This window comes from Bidens hawaiensis, unplaced genomic scaffold, assembly GCF_021521415.1.
Source record: "Bidens hawaiensis isolate Kalapana, Puna unplaced genomic scaffold, B.hawaiensis_p1.1 tig00003356_1, whole genome shotgun sequence".
Taxonomy (NCBI): Eukaryota; Viridiplantae; Streptophyta; class Magnoliopsida; order Asterales; family Asteraceae; genus Bidens; species Bidens hawaiensis.
The window spans coordinates 671,809-691,928 of record NW_027491185.1 but is presented as its reverse complement, the minus strand read 5'-3'; the positions used below and the strand labels follow the sequence as shown (position 1 = coordinate 691,928).

General features: G+C 35.8%; 2 protein-coding genes across 2 annotated transcripts; both read right to left on the bottom strand.

The window, feature by feature from the left end:
• Positions 1–4,826: 4,826 nt before the first annotated feature.
• On the bottom strand, positions 4,827–9,182 carry LOC143623253 (DEAD-box ATP-dependent RNA helicase 31-like). Its single transcript, XM_077094202.1, has 10 exons — positions 8,273–9,182; positions 7,763–7,869; positions 7,609–7,664; positions 7,316–7,540; positions 7,025–7,231; positions 6,861–6,947; positions 6,679–6,774; positions 5,940–6,155; positions 5,693–5,875; positions 4,827–5,142 (listed from the first exon to the last, which is right to left on the bottom strand). Exons 1-10 carry the CDS (start codon positions 9,100–9,102, stop codon positions 4,915–4,917), a joined length of 2,235 nt encoding a protein of 744 aa, XP_076950317.1. The 5' UTR covers positions 9,103–9,182; the 3' UTR covers positions 4,827–4,914.
• A 3,620-nt stretch (positions 9,183–12,802) lies between these two features.
• LOC143623252 (histone-lysine N-methyltransferase ATX3-like) lies at positions 12,803–18,488 on the bottom strand. The gene is made up of 20 exons (XM_077094201.1): positions 17,573–18,488; positions 17,431–17,486; positions 16,444–16,642; positions 16,309–16,368; positions 16,036–16,223; positions 15,828–15,963; positions 15,689–15,767; positions 15,507–15,606; positions 15,288–15,412; positions 14,807–14,952; positions 14,584–14,688; positions 14,440–14,504; positions 14,128–14,338; positions 13,945–14,031; positions 13,807–13,863; positions 13,645–13,734; positions 13,488–13,574; positions 13,317–13,391; positions 13,130–13,227; positions 12,803–13,034 (listed from the first exon to the last, which is right to left on the bottom strand). Exons 1-20 carry the CDS (start codon positions 18,233–18,235, stop codon positions 12,947–12,949), a joined length of 2,715 nt encoding a protein of 904 aa, XP_076950316.1. The 5' UTR covers positions 18,236–18,488; the 3' UTR covers positions 12,803–12,946.
• Between the last annotated feature and the right edge of the window lie 1,632 nt (positions 18,489–20,120).

Genomic DNA, 20,120 nt, shown 5'->3' with positions numbered 1-20,120 from the left:
TGGCGTAACAGTGTGTAATTTTGTGACATTTGAGCCCGCCCCCCACTCGTTTGTGAAATTTTGTATACATTTTGAGCCCCCCCCCCCCCCCCGGGTGCCTCAGTCCAAGCTTCGCCACTGGTTTTGGATGCAAAGTATAGAGCTACGCAACGCCCCACTACGCTTGCTCTTTTTATGGCATGATGAGCCTGTTATCTTTAGCGGTGAGCGTGCATAAGTCTCGTGGCATAAAATGTATGTATGTATATATGTATGTATGTATGTATGTATTTATAATACGAATTTTAAAAATAATGATTTTCTTTTATTATTTTTAAATTTAATTTAAAAAAAGAAGGGCGAGGGCAAAACGGTAATTTTAGTAACCGTACGATTCGGCCTTGTCATATATATTTTGAGTGTAAAAGGTTCTTATTACAGTCGCTGAAGTGTACACGCACACAATAATAATATCATTTTTCAATTTTTTTCACACTCTTTCGATTCTGTTACTCTTCGTTTCTGTTATTCAGTTAGTTAGTCAATTCTTGTATTTACGCTTCAATGGAGGACAACCGTGGTCTCATCAACCCTCATAACCAACACCGTAATTCCACTCGTATAGTGCACATGCACAATTTCAGGCCAGGCGCCGTCACCGAATCACTAACCCCTCCTCCGTCAACCGTTTCTGTTTCACCAACGCCGTCAGCTTCTTCTCAGTCATCTGCACCTCCCATGATAGACAGAGAATGGCTAACTGAATGCCGTCAAATTGTTGTTGGCATGCGTGTAGAACTCTGTGAGATTTCAAGCATCATCCATGGAGAAAGAACTCGTATAAGGCCGCCGGAAGTTAGTCACATCGTTCTTGAGAACTGGTATGCGATTGGCCACAATTTCATAAATAATGAAGAAAACAACAACGTTGAAGAGGAATAGGCAGAGGTAGATGTCACGTCCGGGCCGTCAGTTGCTTCATCGTCCACCACACCTACTCCGGCGACTGCTCCGTCGAGTAGTCGTGTTCGTCATTCTAAGTTAATAAGGGATCCGATCTCTCAGGCTGCTCCAGTCGCCTTGTCAAGTGTCACTTTTGCCGTCTCGTGCACGTGATGCAGTTCCTCCATCGACTCGGCCACCGCCACCCGAATTGCAATCAGAAGAAGCTGCGGAGGAATTCAACCAACTGCTGAGTGAAAGTCGCCAATTAACCTCTAATATTCGTGCTGAAATTAAGGAGCTCCTTGCATTACCTAACGGATACAAGAATCGAAAGCCAGGGAAGAAAGATGGAGCATCCTGTTCAAGTTCTAAGTGATTCTGATTCTGATTCTCGATCAATGAGTAATATCACACCCCAAAAACCTTAACTTAACAGCGGAAGACTTAATCAACTAATTTGGGCAGTGACAGACGTCGTTTAGCCATCAGTAAATAAGCACAACATATTCACATACAAGTTGGACTTTTATTTATTATAAAATATCATAATTCGCACGTGTCAGAGTACACGGTTTATTTAAAATATAAGTCCAACATTCAGGTATTACACATGTTTTCCCACATCATCCCCACGAAACATCCGCTTTTCATTTACCTGAAAAAACACGTTTAAAATACACGTCAACACAATGGTTGGTAAATTCTCAATGTTAAAAACTTATATTTTGAAACAAGGCTTTTCTTGGTTTCGTAAATAGCACTCAACCCATAAGGCCCAAAGTCAACGTTCGTTGAAATAGCAAAAATAGCATTTAACGACTTACAGTCGTAACAATATTTAAAAGCAAAAAGTTATTTGTTAAAATATTCATTCGTCCTTATCGGCATGAAACCAAAAGTCACGTCGAAATCAATCTTTGTCCCACGAAATCCTTCAGACCCCTTTTTGCTTAACGAAAGTGTCGTTTTAACACACTTTTTCTTTGTCAAAACAAAGCCAGTAATTATACAAAGTCCCACTTTATTTTTCTCAAAACTTCTTTGTCTAACTTGGACCAAAGTTAACACAATACCATTTGTATAAGATCAAGGTCTACTTTGTTTTCACACAAGAAAGTTAATTTAAAATTATCCTCAGTCCTCGTTTACTACGACGTACGAATTGACCCCCCCTTTCGCTATAATAACGAAAGTGTCAGAAATTCCTCATGTTATTCTATAACAAATGTGATAGTTATAAACTAACTAAGAGTATAACAAATGTACAATAATTCAAAACGTACAATAATTCAAAATATTTATCATTTATTCCACCGGCGTGACCGGTGGTGATAGGGCGTCACCCCGATAGATCTACCAATATTTCTATGTCTGTTAATAGTTAATGATTATAAGGTTGTGGTAATTTTCTCGTTATTTGCCCTCGACAGCCCGACCACGTTAGCCAACGTCGGTCAAATTTAAAGTCATTCCAATACCACAATTATTTAAAATAAAACGCATTTTAGACCCAAACATGTTTTCCCCCAAAACATTTATGAATCATTTAAAACATTTAAAATGGTGGGGATTTCTGAGAAACTCACATTTGTTTCGGCACACTCAACACATGCGAGATGACACACAACCTGTTGATGCAAATTAGGACCGAGGATTATTTGAGGAGTAAAAGGAAAAAATTGCCCCTCACGATGATGGGTTTAACGACCAAACTTAGCAAGGTCAATAAATTCGGGTTTAATTGCAAGTGAAATGGAACCACGGGGACGAAAATCGCAAATATAAACATATTGGACTAAAACCACATATTTGGCCAAATCACATAAACGAAAACCACAATTTACTCTATCATCTAAAACTCTACTTAAACTAGGTGTTATGAGCTAACACCTTAGTTCATGTCAGCCACATAAGGTGCGAAACACCAAAATTGGTAGGGTGTGAGAGGCCGTGAGAGGCGTCGAAGAGCAAGAGCTCCATTGGTTGGCAGCCACTTATAGGGTGAGGGCAAGAGGTGTGGGGCCACTAATGGTTCAAACCACTTTTATCACATTTTTTATAAAAATAAATAATAAATAAAAATTTGTTGTTGGTTAAATCATCACGTGTTTTTTATAAAAAATTTGTTGAAAGCTTCCATGCCTGCGTGACAGTCACAAGGTGTTAAAATATTGATTTTGGTGAGAATGGAAATGAGAAAAACATTTATTGGTTTAAGTGAACATACTTGAAATGTTTCACAACTGCTAAAGAGAACTTACTATGGACACAAGACACATGGGTCGTAGTTGAACTAGAGGTGCACAAATCAGGTTCATCTTGAAAACCCGAACCGGTTCGGAACCGGTTTTTTTCACACCGGGTAGAAAATGAAACCGGTTCCAGTCAGGAACCGGTTCGGTTCCCGACCCGAACCGATGCCCAAAAATGCAATCTTTTAGGAACCGGGTAGGTTGGAACCGGAACCGGTTTTTACGTAAAAACCGGTTCCACCGGTTTTTTTTGAAATTTAAACAATATAGCCGTTAGGAACCGGTTCCAACGGCTATATAACCGTTTTAGACCGTTGGAACCGGTTTTTTAACTATAAATAGGTTATCTTCTTTCTATAAATAGCAAGGTTTGTTTGTGTACTTGTTAAACCACTCCCAAAACTATAAAACACACTCCAAACCACAATTAACCTTAAACCGACAACAAATGGCAACCAATGATGACGTTGTTATGGTGATCGAAACAACAAGATGCCCCGATGTTTGGGTTCATTACGATTTGTGTCTCATGACCGACTCACATGAGTTGGCACGTTGCAAATATTGCTCGAAGTTTCTTAAAGCAGCGTCCAACTCGACATTACGAAAACATACGAATAAGTATTGTCGAGAGAAAAGAAGAATGGAAGCTAAAAAAACGGAAGTGGGAGAGTCGTCCGGCTCTACAACCCAAAAATAAGTATTCCCGGGTTAAAACGACGGACTTTGTTTTTTATGTTTTAGTTGTTATGTTTAGTATCGTTTATGTTTTAATAATGTTTGTAATAGTTATTTTTTAGAAAAGGGGTTTGCTAAAGGAGTAGTATTGTAGTTTGTTTTTGAGTTTGATGGTGAAACAAGTAATAGAAACAACTTATATATAGGTTTGGCCCAAAAACCGGTTCCAACGGCTATATTACCGTTGGAACCGGTTCCAACGGCTAATTGGTGTCTAAAAAAACCGGTTCCAACGGCTATATTACCGTTGGAACCGGTTCCAACGGCTAGTTTGACTTTTGTTTGACCCTTCAAAAAAACCCGTCGGAACCGGTTATTCCGGGTACGAACCAAACCGGTTCCAATTAATAACCGGGTAGGAACCGGTTTGGGACCGGTACTGACATATAAATATTAGAATCGGGTACGATTTTCGGGTACAAAAATACCAAAACCGGGTATTGTTCCAACCGGGTTGGAACTGGAACCGGTTCCGGTTCGGTTCCACCGGTTAGGTTCCGGAACCGGTTTTTTTGTGCACGTCTAAGTTGAACTACGAACACGCATGTGTACAAAAGTCCAAAATAAAATCGGAAGTGTAAAACTTCACAAACTTTGTCAATTTTCCTTCGTAATTTTGTGTGTTGGTTTTGTTTTTTTTTTCAAGTTTTGGCTTCTCGCGTGGACAAATATGAATGTTTAGGCTTCTCGCGTGGACAAATATGAATATAATCAAACAAACAGATTAGCAAACTAAAAACGAGGATCACGAAACAATGGCGAACATAAATGTTTTCACCGGCTATTTTAGCAAGCTTTGGCAACCCCGGTCCATGCCCAAAATATCCTTTTCGTTAGGCAAGACGCGTTGCAACGTAAATGCATACCTTAGCCACCAAAAAATAGCCACAGAATATAAAAAAATAATAAGATAAAAAAGTTCCAAATAAACATATAATACTGTTTGTTCTAATAGCTTCTCCAAAATTTCACTAATTTCACTCACATCCATTCCAGGATCTCATTTAGACCGCAGGCCCGGGATATTTTTCAATCCCATTTTACCAAGAACAAGTTTAGGAATTGCAGGTGGATTATCAAGCCCCATACTTCGGCTAAACTCATTTGCAAGCTCCACAAGTCGGTATTTATCTTTCGCAATCGTCTTGTTCGAGTTGTAATACCCGAGCCACGCCTGATATGCAGATTCCTTATTTTTCATCTCCACATTACACAACGCTTTCTCCACCTAAAGATTCACAAACTAAAGTCAAACCTTTGACTTCCATGAGATAGGGCTGTAAACGATCCGAGCCACGTTGGCTCGGGTTCAAGCTCAAACTTAAACTAGCCCGGATCGTCTCACTTATTTAATGAGCTTAAAAGTCAAACTCGGCTCATAAAAAGCTCGAGTCAGCTCATGGCTTAAAAGTATACACATAATGAAATTTATAGCATTATAGAGATTATAGGTATTATTTACTTTTTCAAATTTTTTTTTAAAGATAGACAGATTCAATTATATAAGCATTATTTTGTTTTCTTTTAATATTTTTAATAAATTATTATTATTATCATTATTATTATTATTATTATTATTATTATTATTATTAAAATTTAAGGTTTAATTTTAAGAAGGCAATCATGATTTGAGCCAACCCTGGCTCGGGCTCAGCTAGGTTACAAACCGAGTCAGATTGGTTTGGCTCGCTTACAAACGAGCTTTTTTCAAGCCAAACATTTTTTGAGCTCAACTTCGAACAAACCGCTAGTTATTTTAATAGCCGAGAAAAGCCAACCTTTTTCTTTGTATCAGGATCTACCAAAGGCAGTTGGCGTTTTGAAATAGGCAAATCTTTAATTGTAGACAAAAAGAATTCTTCCCATGGTGCTAATAATAATATCCCTTGCCCTTCTTTCCCTTTACGCCCTGTTCTTCCTAGCCGATGAATGTACTGGGCTTTATCAGCCGGAATCCCAACCTGTGCAGGTCAAACGGGTTCAATATAACTGTCAAAACGGGTGTGCTTTGAACAAGAGTCGTACCTGAATAACAAGTGTTACATCCGGATAATCGACTCCACGTGCAGACACATCAGAAGTTACAAGAATAAGACCCTTTGACCTTCTAAATTCATCTGAAACCCGAGTCCTGTAACTCTGTGGCTTTCGGGAATGAATTTCCCTTATGTTTAATTTGAGCTCACCAAGCAAGTCAGCAACAAGTTGTGTCACCTTTGCAGTTGTGCAAAACACAAGAACCTGAATATAAAGAATAAACATTATACACTTAACAGTTATGTTTTAAAACCCTTCGGTTTTTGAGTATTTAAACCAAAGAAAAATTCAACGATCATAAAAAAACGTTATAAAAATTCGGTTTTTAATTTTTTTTAAAAACCCTTTGGTTTCGGTTTTCAGTTTAGGTTCAATTTTTAGCATTTGGGCTTGAATATTTTAGGCTGAAAATTTGGGACAAATTGTTTTTGTTAATTAATAAGTAATTGCTTGTCATATAATTGGGCTAGAATACTTGGGTAACACCATTTATTAAAATATTATAAATTGTTTTAAATTTAATAATGAAAATCCAGATGTTCGGTTTGATCTGGCTTTTTCATTTTTCATTTCATGCAAAACCGAAACCGAATCCAAAGTTGGGTTTTCACAAAAACATAAAACCAAATAATCAGTTTTTGTTTCAATCCGTTTTTACGATTACAGATTGGTCTATTCGGTTTCATGCAAAGTCAAGATTTTAAAATAAATAAAAACTAAAGTAAACCTTATAGTCAGGATCATCTGCAATATGATCTTTCAAAAGAGCGTACAATAGTGAAAAATGCTTGTCAAGTGGTGCAACTAAATGCGTTTGTTGAACCTGAACAAATTAAAACACACGGTTACAAAAATAAAAATCAGTAAACTTATAATAAATTACAGATAAGCAATATTTAAACAATATACCTGTGTGTGAGTCTCTTCGCTACCTTCACGAACCGTATTGATATATTCATGATCTCTTTTTAAAGCAATATGACAAATTTGACGAACCTTCACATCAGAAAACATTTCTAAATAATTCGCAATTCGGTGCCTTGTGTCATAAGAAAATAATATTAAGATAATACCTCAGGCGGGACCGTGGCTGAAAAGAGCAACGTTTGTCTCTCTTTCGGGACAGCTGCTATTATTCTCTCAATGTCTTTGCGAAATCCCATGTCTAATAAATGATCAGCTTCATCAAGAACCAAAACCTTAACGCCCCTTAGCCTCGTGGCAAATCCAGCTGTGTTTTCAATATGGTCTTTCAGCCGTCCAGGTGTCGCCACGAGAATCTAACAGTTACAACAACAAATTAGTTACTTAACAAAATTGATATAAAATTTGATATCAAAGTTATTATGAAATTGAAAGATGACCTGGCATGGGCTTGCTTGCATACGCTTTTGTTCTAGACCGAGTCGAGTCCCACCAATAACTACTTGAACACCAATAGAAGGATGGTATTTTATCAGTTTGTTAGCTTCCATGGCGGCTTGACTTGCAAGCTCTCTAGTCGGGCAGATGATAAGTACTTGAATTGGAGGTCGGTTTTGATCACGGCTGACAGCTGGCGATTTCACAACTACTTCTATTGACGGAAGCTGAAATTAAACATATTAGAAACTAACTGCAATTCTTTTTATAAATTGTTTTTATATAATGTTCTTACCAGAAATGCAACGGTTTTTCCGGTGCCTGTTCTAGCCTTGGCCAACACGTCCTTCCCTAAAATTTTATAATAATTTCAAAACAAAATTCGATCTCATTTAAATACTGGACTATTTATACTTTCCAATATTAAGTGATATTCAGAAATTACAAACCTTTAAGAATGACAGGAAGAGTTGCCTCTTGGACAATGGTCATCTTTTCATAGCCAGCATCCTTAATCGCTTTTAATGACATTGGTGAAACTGAACATTGATCAAACCTGTGGAAATTCATTTGATTTTTTTATTAAAAAGTCAATCACATGAGCTGAAAACTTGGTTTATAAAAGCGCGCCTGAAGCGTTGTTGCGCAAGGCGACCTAAGGGCTAAGGCGCAACCAAAGTTCAAAAGGTGCAAGTGAGGCGCGATTTTTAGGCAAAAAAGCGGCATGAGACGCAGCTGAGGCATGTGCATTAAAATGTGGTGCAGAATGCTTTTTAAATTCATGTGATATTTATAATGCTTATTTATAGTTAAATGTTAAGTAGGGATGCTTAAACCTATGATATATATATACACAACAGATTTATATAAAACCTTGCGCCTCGCGTGCAAAAGGCATGGGCTTTTGCGCTTCGGTTAAAACCAAGGCTGAGCATAATACAAGATTTCATAAAATGTACCTTGTTTCACTTAGATAGGATTCACTTCCATCAGGTGAAACTCTAGGCAGATTCACACTTGCCGGTTTTCGCAAAACACCATTATCATTACCATCATCAATGTCGGTATCCTCTTCATCCTCATCGTCATCATCATCGTCTTCATCACTACTAATCAACTCCGTAAACTTACTCACCGTATCCTTCCGCGCCTCATCATCATCCGACACCATAAACCTCCCACTTTTCCCACCTCTTTTCGACACAACCCCGTAATCACCTTTCCCATTCCCCTTCCCCTTATCCAAATCACGCGAAAACCCCTTTTTCCCTTTCCGCAACGAATCAAACCCAAACCCATTTCCCTTATCCACCCCGCGTTTAAACCCGTCATTTTTTTTCTCCAATTCACCCTTAAAACGCCCCCGCCCTCTCGAATAATCACCCGAACCCCCATTCGACCGCCCATTTCCCCTCGAATCACCACGATCACCGAAACCCCTATTATTAATATTATTATTACCATCACTCTCTTGTTTTCTCTTCAAATCTGAGCCTTTACGTCCTCTGACATCATTATCAACATCACTGTCACTATAGAGTCTAGATTTCTTGAACGAATCGGATTTTAATTCGCTAACCCAGTCACTGAGCTCAGCTTCATCTTCAATTAAGCTTCTAGCGTACATGTTGTTGTTTTTAGAAGGTCTGGATGAATATGCAGCCGTGGGATTAGTAAACCCTAGTATTTTCTTGGATGATGATGATGAGACACTTGTTGGGTTTTTCTTCTTCATGAAGGTGGAGTTGAGTTGACGGAGGTGTGGTAGTGAGAAGAATCTGAAACGCATGCTCCGGTCACCGGAATAATAATTGTAAAGGCGGCGGAGGTAGAGACAGAGAAGATATTATTATTAGGGTTTAAGCCAGCCCTCTTGTGAGGGGAAAAGGGTTTTGCCACTTATGGTGTTCACCGAATAATGGTTTTGCCACTTATTATATGTGTGAACCCTCGGGTGGGCAGAAGTGAAATTGCACTAATTTTGACGTTATTTTACTAATCTCATGAAAATAACGTTAAAAGTGACGGACGGTTAATCAGGCATCATGTAGTGGCGTTGATAGCCGAAAGACAAGGGCACATGCACCGATCAGCCGGTGTCCCGATGATTGAGTGCTATGTGCCTTATGTCCAAGGCTTGATGCAAAACTACTATCGAGCCGGGGGTCTCACCGAAAGCAGCCTCTCTATCCTTATAGGGTAGAGGTAAGGCTGTCTACATCTTACCCTCCTCAGACCCTACCATAGCTTTGCTATTGGTGGGATATACTGAGTACGATGATGATGATGATGGTGTTCACCGAATAAAAAAACGGGCATCGACCTATGGGGCGCGTGTGGTGCGATTTGGTGCGGTTTTGACTAAAATCAATTCAAAAATCAAACGTTTGGTTTTATGATTTCTTAAAACTATTCGGTTTTTGGGATCGTTCGGTTTTAGATGCGGTTTTTTCCGGTTTTATTAATCGAGCCAAAAATTTTCAGTGGAAAAGAAATTGGGCATGATATTTTTCTTTAAACTAATTGTTAACAGAATAATGAATATTTTGGCTTTAAACATTAAAAGCTAATAAGAGTTACATTTAAAATCAAAATTGAAACTAAAAGTACTGGTATTATTAGTTATTAACCATATGTAGCAACAAAATATTTTTGTTATTAACCATATGTTAAAACTAAACAAATGGTTGTCGGTATATTTTGTTTTAATGGTTACGGTTAAAATATTATGTGTATTTCAATTATTTTGGTTCGGTTTGGTTTTTTCGATTCTTAACAAAATACAAAACCGAACTAAAACCATTATCTCGGTTTTTGCTAAAGTTCAAAACCGAACCGTCGGTTTCTAATTCGGTTTGAATTTTTCGGTTTGGTTTTTTTGGTTTTAATTCAGTTATTTCGGTTTTGTGCACACCCCTACTTACCACAGGTGGCCTCGGTGAACGGTTCGTGAACCGTTCGGTGGAAAGTTTGTTTATGTTCGTTTATTTAATGAACGAACATGGCACATGTTCTGTTCGTTCATTTATGTTCATAAACATTCGTCTATGTTTGTTTATTTAGACTCGTAATTAAATATTATCTGGATGAATCATCTACGTTTTATATTTGTTAATTTGTTCATTTAAGTGTTTTTATTTATGTCCGTTTATATTTGTTTATGTTCATTTATCTTTATTCCGTTATGTTTGTTTAGTTTTTAAACAAACAAACATGAACATAACTAATTCCATAAATAGTTATGTTTTCAAATTTCTTTAAAAAAATTATACGAACCAAACGCACCATAAATATTTTTTTGGGTTACGAATTAAAGTATGATGTTTGTATATGGAATCAATTATCATAAGAATAGAAACTATTATAGAAAAACAAGTTTGGTGAAAACCGAAGTGTTTAGTTAATGACTTGATGTGTTTTAATAACATGTGATTTCTTTTACACAATGAAACGTTCCAACTCTTCACGAAAAGTATTAACTATATGGTTATGGTTGTTAGCGGTTAGATTACTCGTGCATTCATCAAATAAAGCCGTTAGATTAGTAAGCCCATGTAATTTGTTCAAGGATTCGTATTTGAGTTTGTGTTGGAATACACGAGTGAAAACCTCGTACCTCGTTGTTGTTTTCATGAAGATCAATCTGAAGGCCATGCTAATGAAACTTGTATATTAATGGAGAAAGAGAGAATTAATATAGGGTTTAAGCCTAGGGGATATTACTGGGAAATGGTGGGTGGTTTGCTGCTTGTAGACGAGATTGATTTTATATATTTTTTAAATCAGATCGTTTATTATTTATCAATGTTTTTTTATTAGTTTTTTTTATATTTTGAGAAAGGTTTTAAACGAGTTTTTATTGTTGCATGGCAATTTTTCAGACTACGTGTATCGAATACTAGCCAATCCGTCCGCATATGGTTTTGTCATGCCTTGGACTTATCAAGCGAGTGGCAACAGTTTGCGACCAACGATGCGTTTGTTGTGTGTATGCTTTCATTCCCGCTGAGGTCGTGCCCGATGAAGTTCGTGACGAGCAAGCAAACCGGCCCAAGCATTCAAGCGCATTCAAACAATTTGACATTCAAGTATTTGGTCTGTAACATTAAGCTTGGCTTGGGCTCGAATAGTACCTTAAAGGGCTTAAACTAGCCGGAACTCGGCCTAAGCTCGGCTATGCAATGTAAAATAATGCGTAGAAATCCAATATATTAAATTACAAAATATCACAAGTGGCTTGACATATATTCATATCATATTTTTCATACGACACTTGCATAAAAGTGTGACTTAATAAAAACACGCCAAATACATGAACCTTTTTGTCACATATACATACACAACATACAAACGCGTAAAAATCAATCTTCGACAACTTTACCATCAAATAATGGATTTTATTTACAAGATATGGTTGATCACAATCTGTCTACTATCGGTTTCATGGAACCTGGCCACGTTGGCTGCTCCTAATTGTGCATGGGTTGTACCCATGTTGTCACCGTGCTTAGGTTTCATGATCGGTCAAGAGCCGTCGGTTCTTTGTTGCATGTCAGTTGAGAACATAAACGTATGGGGGAGAACCAAAGATGACCGTATGGCAATGTGTGAATGTTTAAACAAGTGGCACGGGTGATCACTTATGACGCTAAACGACTTCCTCTCCTACCGAAGAAATGTGGTGTCAACTCGTCGTTTCCTCCCATTGATAAGGAATACGACTGTGGAAAGTTAGTTTATCTCTCTCTCCATTTTCATTAATATATGTAACTGTAGTTGATCATATAGTTTGTCGGTGATATATGCAAGAACTGTCGGTAAAAATAGTTTTCACGTCATTTTGTTATGACGTCTCAAGTATTTACCGATGGATTTTGATTATTATCGTGATAAGTAACTTATAGAAATTTGTTTCGTTTAAAATACAATAAGATAGTTTGAGTTTGAACGAGACAATCGAATAAAAGATTGGTTTGCTAAGTGAAACTTAAAGGCGTTTTAACAATCGGTAAAAAAGGAAAAAAGTTTTGACACATATTGTCATGACAAATGAAGAAATACTAAAGATTTGCTTATTTTTTATTGCTTTTATAGTTTCGTAGCAAGTCGTTGAAAATGTTAAAGACGTTAACATATCTTTAACACCTAAAGGTCCTGAGTTTGGCAAGTTTTATTTTGCTTTTCGGAACTAAAAAGTAAAATAAAACTTGCCTTTAAAAAAAATGTATATAATATATATAATGCATACAGATATCAAAGTCTAAAGAGTATGATTTAATTATTTGCAGGGTGAAATAAGCTTTGGATATACTGCACAAGCATGAACTACAAGCAAATTATGGTTGTATTGAATTAAATAAGTACTTGTGATTTTGTGTATATTGTAAATATAATTATCTACAAATGGAATTCAAAAATCCAAAAAAATAAAATAAAAACTGGCTACAACATTATCTGGTAACTTGATGTTTTGATGCAGCCTCAAAAAACATTATAGCTCAAAAATTAAAGTAGCTTTATATCAAACTTTAATGAAAAAAAAATGCCCAGATATTCAGTTGCCTAAAAACCGCAGATTTACAGGTTATAACTGGTAAGAAAAAGCAAAAAACAAGTATTTATGGTGTGTGCATTCATAAAAAATTCCGACAATTAGCGGCTCTACATAAACAGGGGACTTTGACTTCATCCTGCACATCTTGATCAAATTTGTAATCATACCTGTCATCACAAGAAACAGATGATCTAAAAACTTCTATAAAAAAACCCATTTTTCAATTTTTTAAACATTTTTCAACAATATGTAAAAGCCATACGTCAGTTCATCGCCAGCTGCAACGTTGGTTTTAGCTATAAGAACAATCCGACTCTCGTCACCCATACTCAAAATCCTAGCATAACAATTGGGCATACACTGCACGAAAAGAGTCAACAATTTGGATCAGTCAAAACTAAGTAGAAAGTCAAACATTGCACTTTTCAGTTTTCACAAAGGAAACTTACCGAATGATTGATTAAACGAGCCATATTACCCTTATCCGTCGCATCAATTACAATATCCTCACTAATTTTAAACAGCTGCAAAAGAAAATAATATTAAATTAATCACAGTAAATAGTTAAATACTAAACAAGAACTAATTTTCATAATTAAAGATTTAAAGAATTAACTCACATAGCAATCTTTCCCTTGTGACCTATATTGTACCTCCCTTAAATCCGCAACACTACGCCTCACTTGCTCACCGCGGTATTCAAGAACCTGCAACATAATAAAGTTAATAAAAACAATTGATGTGTTTCTAAAAAACTTTAAAAAAGAAAATAAATACCATTTCTCCTTCTAAAATCTTCCGACGTGCAAAGAGGCCCCATCCATGTATTCCAGATTTACCGAAACAGATCCGATGTTTTTCAATCCTCTGAATTTAAAGACACACGATAAGAATGATGCATAAGTGCACGTATTAACATGACCCGTAGGTAAATCATACCTGTAAAGTATTGAGTCGTTCTTTGAATGTAGAGCAAGTATCCAGATCTTGAATTTCCTGTATTAAAATAAAAATAAGAAATAAAAACTAGAATATGATTTTAGAATAATTAAATACTTAAAAAGGGTATGAGATTACGTTGTGAGAGGTTAAGCGATCAATTTCGTCTACTGAATGCTGGGTCGGGCCAATTAACCGGTGGAATATTGCTTCCTTCGCGTCATTCTAAAAATAAATAATAAAAAATATATAGATGTGAGAGAAAGCAAATGGATATGATTTGTCACTAATTTAATATAATATTTCAAAAAAAAAACGCACCTTTGTAGTTTTTCGTCTATAAACGCGACACCTGGCAGCCGATTGTGGCTCAATCTCCTCATCATCCTCGATCGTTGAGGAAGTCGAACTTGTACATTGCACGAGTCTTGACCCCCTAAAACTCTGATTATGATTATTGTTTTCAAGTAATCCTTTTGCACAAAACACCTCTGAAGAAGTCCTGATCACAATCCCGTTATCCGCAGGGGTTCTGAATAAAAATAAACATGTAACACGGTTTAACAATAATAATAATAATAATAGTTAATCCCAAAAATCAATACTGATAAATAATAAGTTTTGTAGCATTACTTGTGGAGAGCACAATATGTTGACCATTTGGTTTTATATGTCCCGCCTTTCTCAGATGAATGCAACTGAAAAATATTTTAGTGTCATCAATTATTCAAATTAATGTTATATTATATCTGAAAAAACAATTTACGGATAATTTACCTCAACACAGTAACCGGCCCTTGAAGCACACGTGGCATGGAAGGATGTGGAACATTTGCAACATTGTATGCACGAACCATGAACTTGCTTGCAAAGTACACATCTCTACAAAAAAGTTAGAAATAATAATAATAATTATAATTATAATAATAATAACAATAATAACACTACACACAATAAAGTTTGACTTTACTCAAAATGTGACATTGTTTTTAGTTTTTACCTTCACAAATGATTCGGGTGGAATCCTATAAAGTCCAACCGCGGGTTCCATCTTTTCACCGCTTAAGAAAGCAACCTCGGGTCGGAACCATGCACATATGACGTGGACCCACAACGTATCAATATTAGTTGGCTTCAATGCACCGCCTGTAGAACAATGATACAAGTTAACGTTTGTTTTTCATCCCTGTGGTTTTGGTATTTTAACCCTTTCAGTCTAAAATGGAACTTTGTCATATTACAATTTTCGTCTCTGACACCAACTCTATTAGATTTTTATGTTAAATGAAAGGGTATTAAGGTCCTTTTATATCTAAGGACAATTTAAGTACCTTCTTAAAACCGTTTAATAGTTGGGACAGCCCAACTATTATTAGTTACATATATAATCCTTAGGTGTAAAATGACTGAAATACCCTTTTTATATAACACAAAAATCTAACAGACAATAATTTGAAAACAGAGTAAATGACTATTTTAACCTTTGACAGGGCAGAGACAACACTCCCTCTTAACCTCGGGTGTTTCACACGCCCTACAAACCCAAGATGTGAAATCATTCATATCTCTAACTCCATAGCATTCTTGATGGACAGCTATTTGGCATCTGATAACAAAAGAGAAGTAACATTATTGACCCTGATTATGTAAACCGTTCGCATTTTATTGCATTACATATTGGAAAGAACAAATATTCAGACCTGTTACATATAATGATTTTGTTAATATCATAATCTTCATCCCATCTACAGATTGCACACCGTTCGGTTGTCCACTTTACATGAACAGGTTCATACTTCTCTATAATTATCAAATAAAAAAAATTAATATTATTTAATAATAAAATAGTAAAAGTACTAAAATTTAAGAATATTAATAATACCTTTAAGAAATGAAAACAGTTGTTGTTCATCTAACTGAGTCGAAGCAACCTTGTAATAATCAATCTTAAAGTCTACAAGCTGCACGTTAAATGTCAATAACAATAAAAACAAATATAACATATTTTATTCAAACTATACCATTTTTTCTAGTGGTAACGTCGAATCTTTGACTTTAATGCTGTGTTTCCACTTTTTTGCTCTCGAACCGGTATGCCGTTCCCATTCGGATGGAGTTTGCTTCCTGGTCCCACATGAACCACACTTGCACTCAATTCTGATACAAACATATAAAAACTAGAGTTAATTAAACAGTTAGAATTTTAAAACTGAAAAAATGTGAACTTACAGATGAAGATTTGTATAGTAAATCCCTTCCATGTCCGTACAAACAACAGGTATCTTTTCAGGAATTGTACTATAGCCATTGCTTTCGGTACAGCTGCTGACTTTGGGTTGACTTTCGTCTACAACTATTTGGTCAAACGGATATTGAACTTTGCATTCGGTGCAGTAATATACATTGTTTTCCATATCCTTCAATCAATATAACCAACTAAGTCAAACTAATAAAATTCTAAAAGTCACGAATCAATAAAACTGCTAGTAAATATAATAATACCTTGAAACAACTGCTTGAAATATCATCATGTACCCAAAGATTACAGCCATCACAGCATATCTAAACACGTAAAGATAATCAAAATCCACTCGTTATGCAAAACAAAGATACGAAATTATATCTGCGAAAACTTACCTTATTACGGTTGAAATATTCATGATAAAGATCAGTAGCGGGTCCCACGCGAATCTCAACCAAATCCGGATCAATATAACATTCTTGTTTATCTCTATATCCAGAATTCAAATACCCATTTTCTATGCTGTACGCCTCTTCTATCGCCTTACGAAAATCTTCTCGTTTGCAACCGTATAAGTGAGTTTGTCCCTCAAATCTAATTTTTTTATAAAAATTTTAGTAAACCTATTAGTATTTTTTTTTATTCGGGATACCCTCCGTTTACATGCATCACAAGGGGGTCAGATCAAAAGTTTACAATTTTACCCTCTTGTGATGCTGTAATATTCGGTAAGGGTGAGCAGAAAACCGAATTTACCGAACCGAAACCAAATTAACCCAAAAAACCGAAACGAAGCATTAACCGACAGTTAATTTTTTGGTTTTCCATTTTTAAAAAGCCTAAAAAAAACCGAACCGAACCAATTGACGGTGACGAAGAAGATGAAGACTAGGACTAAACTTTAAAGATGAACAAGATGATGAATGAATATTGGGACTAAACTTTTAGTGTTTTTTGATTAAGAACTTTGTTGAGTTTTAAACTCTACTACTCTAGCAACTTTGTATTCGTATGGTTCCATGTAACAAGCGTCTAATTTTGTTTTTAAATTCAATATATATGATGCGGTACTCTAACACGCTCTTACAAGCTTAAAATCATCATTTTCATTTTAAAATTTTTTTTACAATGCCTACACAAATTTGAAACTAAATAAACAAAAAAAAACAACTATAACCGAACCGAAACCGAAAATAACCGGAAAAACAAAACTGAAAGGTTTGTATATATTCAAAAAACCGATGACTTCGTTTTTGGTTTCGGTTTCAGTTTCGCCTACTAACCGAACCGAACCGTGCTCAACCCTAATACTCAGGTACACCAAATAAAAATATTCCCATGAATATATAACTAAAAAGTACAACAAATAAAGCACGAGGTACCTATCCATATACTGCAAAAATGGAAAGATCATTCCACCCTTCACCCAAGCATAATCCTAAACAACCAAAAATAACAAACACAATCCAAAAACCATTAAACACAAAACCAAATAACCGAAATTTAAAAACCAAACATACATACCCGAGTTCCTTTCCTTGAATACCCATAAAACATAACACAAACAGTGTTGGCAACAAAAGCTTTCTGCACAGACACAGGAGCTTCATGTATCGCATCAATCACAACCGCGGGCCAAGCCGGAAACCTATTCGAACACTTTGCCCAAACAATATCACCCGTCACAAAATCCCCCGGGCCAAATAAATCCATCCCATTGTTCTTCTTCACCTTCCCATTAACATTATTACTATTACTAATATTAATATTGTTATCAAACACATTATCATCGAAAAACACCGGAGCATCAATAAAACACGAATCCACTTCCATATTCGGTTTCTTCTTCGATACGAATTCCCCGTCATGAAACGGGTATTTCTGCTTATTCGAGCTCTCGTTATCGTTCTCTTTATTCCACGACCCGTTACCCAAATCAGCAAACCGAGACGGGCGGACCGAAACCCGCCCCCTGGACGACTTAAGCAACTGAATTGAACACGAATTGGGCTTCAATTCGGTACCCGAACACCAGGCGTTAACCACATTATCATATTCGATAAAACCCGGATCGATTTCGACGTTTTCGACAATCGCTCGGTACTCTGTAGCTGTCCGTTGTTGCTTCACGAAACTCATGGGCGGATAAAGGGTTTGTTCATGTTCAATTTCATCAATTGTCTTCATTTGTTCATCGAACAGAAACCCTAATTTCAGAAACTGAGTCCAATTAAGGGTCCGGAAGAATCGGAACACGTTGAAAGTGATAATTTGAGCAATTGGGTGAGTGAATCGGTGATTGAAATGAACCAATCGACGAATAATCGATTGAATTGGATAAATTTGGTGGGTATTGATCGATTGGCCACAAAAACTCAGCAATTGGATTCGAATGAACACGGAAAACAAACCCTAATTGGATTATTATTATTATTAATTAGGGGAAATTGAATGATTATTATTCTTATTATTAAATCTGGGTTTCTGCGAATGAATCGAAAGAAGGAGGTATGAACATGAATATGAATATGAATATGAATGAAGGAGATAAAAAGATTTAGGAATTGTTATTCAAGTTATAATAATAATATTATTATTATTACTAGGATATTGACCCGTCGGCGTCACGGGTGGAAAAATATAAATCGTTCAATAAACAAATAATTTCAAACAACATATTTTTGAATTTGTTATTTGGCAGCAACATGATATTTAATTGCACTTCATATAATTTAATGATATCAAAGCAAACCAAAACATAAAATTTTAATGAAAACTCTAAATCTATGACAAAAAAATCAACAAAATATCAAAGAAACAAAAAACAAACTCAAACATAAACCTAAAACAATTATTGTTTTCAAAGCATCCTTTTATTATCATCATTTAACAGACATCACTTCTCAAACTTTCGGATAACAAGAATAACCCTTTCATCACCATCAAACTTCCATTTCCTTCTTCACTATTGCTTTTTGTAGCCGACATATTTGTTTCAGAATCAGCATCATATGTATCAACTAACTTTCGTTTGAGCTTTGCGTCTTTAACAGAAGCGGATTAACCATTTTCATCAGTCAATGGAACATCTACAGCAACATCTTGAGAAATGAAAATAGGAGTGACCTAGTCATCGGTAGGAATTGGAGAATCCTATAAATAAGATAATAAATTTCATATTATTAATAAATATATAAATGAATATCATACACATTAAAAGTTGTATACTAAAGAAAAACAAATTATAATTTAATGTTTGTAACAGTAAATACCTTCAAAGCAAGTGAGTTTAAAAATCTACATACCATAAAATAAGCAAGGTAGCTGACACCAAGTGTTAATACAATTTCCATCACAGTATCATAAAAGAAATTCCATGCGAAAAGTAAGATTATAGTCTAAAAGCCACGCCCATTCCTACATTGGATGAAGAAAAAAGTATAACCAACCCAAGTGACATATTAGAAAATTGAAGGTAAAACACTCACGCTGTAACATATACAGTAGCAAAGAACTTCGCTAAATTGCCACCCTGGATGTACACAATGAAAATTATAATTACATAACTATGATGATTAAGAAATGTTTAGATGTAACATAAATGCATGATACAAAAATTAAAAATTTTATTATATCCATGAAGCAATTAAATTTCCAAAATTTAACTTTCGTTAAATTGGTTGAGTTTTGTTTAGTTCATAGTTGTTCGACTGTATGGGCTATAGAGATGGCAGTGAAACCCGAACCCGATTCAAAACCACGAAACCCGATGAGAAAACACGAAGCCCGACGGGTAGTTACCCGATAAATACCCGACGAGTTTGGGATGGGCTTTACTAATCGTGTATGGGTTTGGGAATACCTAAACCCGTCCCAAACCCGATCCATTGCCATGAGCTAGCCCAACTTTTGTTGTCTTAGGCTGGTTGTCATGTGTCTTCTGATATACAGTATGTTTAAGAAACATGTATGGGAAGGAAAACAATCATAAAAGACATTTGTTTATATCACAAAATCTTCATCAGTGAGCTTCAATCTCAATAACCATTTAAGTTAAGTATACGTGTTGTAA

Coding starts and splice junctions, on each gene's coding strand:
- LOC143623253 (XM_077094202.1), bottom strand. CDS start 9,102: ATGCGTTTCAGATTCTTCTCACTACCACACCTCCGTCAACTCAACTCC. Junction 7,870..8,272: donor TCCTATCTAAGTGAAACAAG/GTACATTTTATG, acceptor GAATTTCCACAG/GTTTGATCAATGTTCAGTTT. Junction 6,948..7,024: donor CAGCCACGGTCCCGCCTGAG/GTATTATCTTAA, acceptor TCTGATGTGAAG/GTTCGTCAAATTTGTCATAT.
- LOC143623252 (XM_077094201.1), bottom strand. CDS start 18,235: ATGAAGACAATTGATGAAATTGAACATGAACAAACCCTTTATCCGCCC. Junction 16,369..16,443: donor AATATTTCAACCGTAATAAG/GTAAGTTTTCGC, acceptor TTACGTGTTTAG/ATATGCTGTGATGGCTGTAA. Junction 13,735..13,806: donor AACGACTCAATACTTTACAG/GTATGATTTACC, acceptor CTTTAAATTCAG/AGGATTGAAAAACATCGGAT.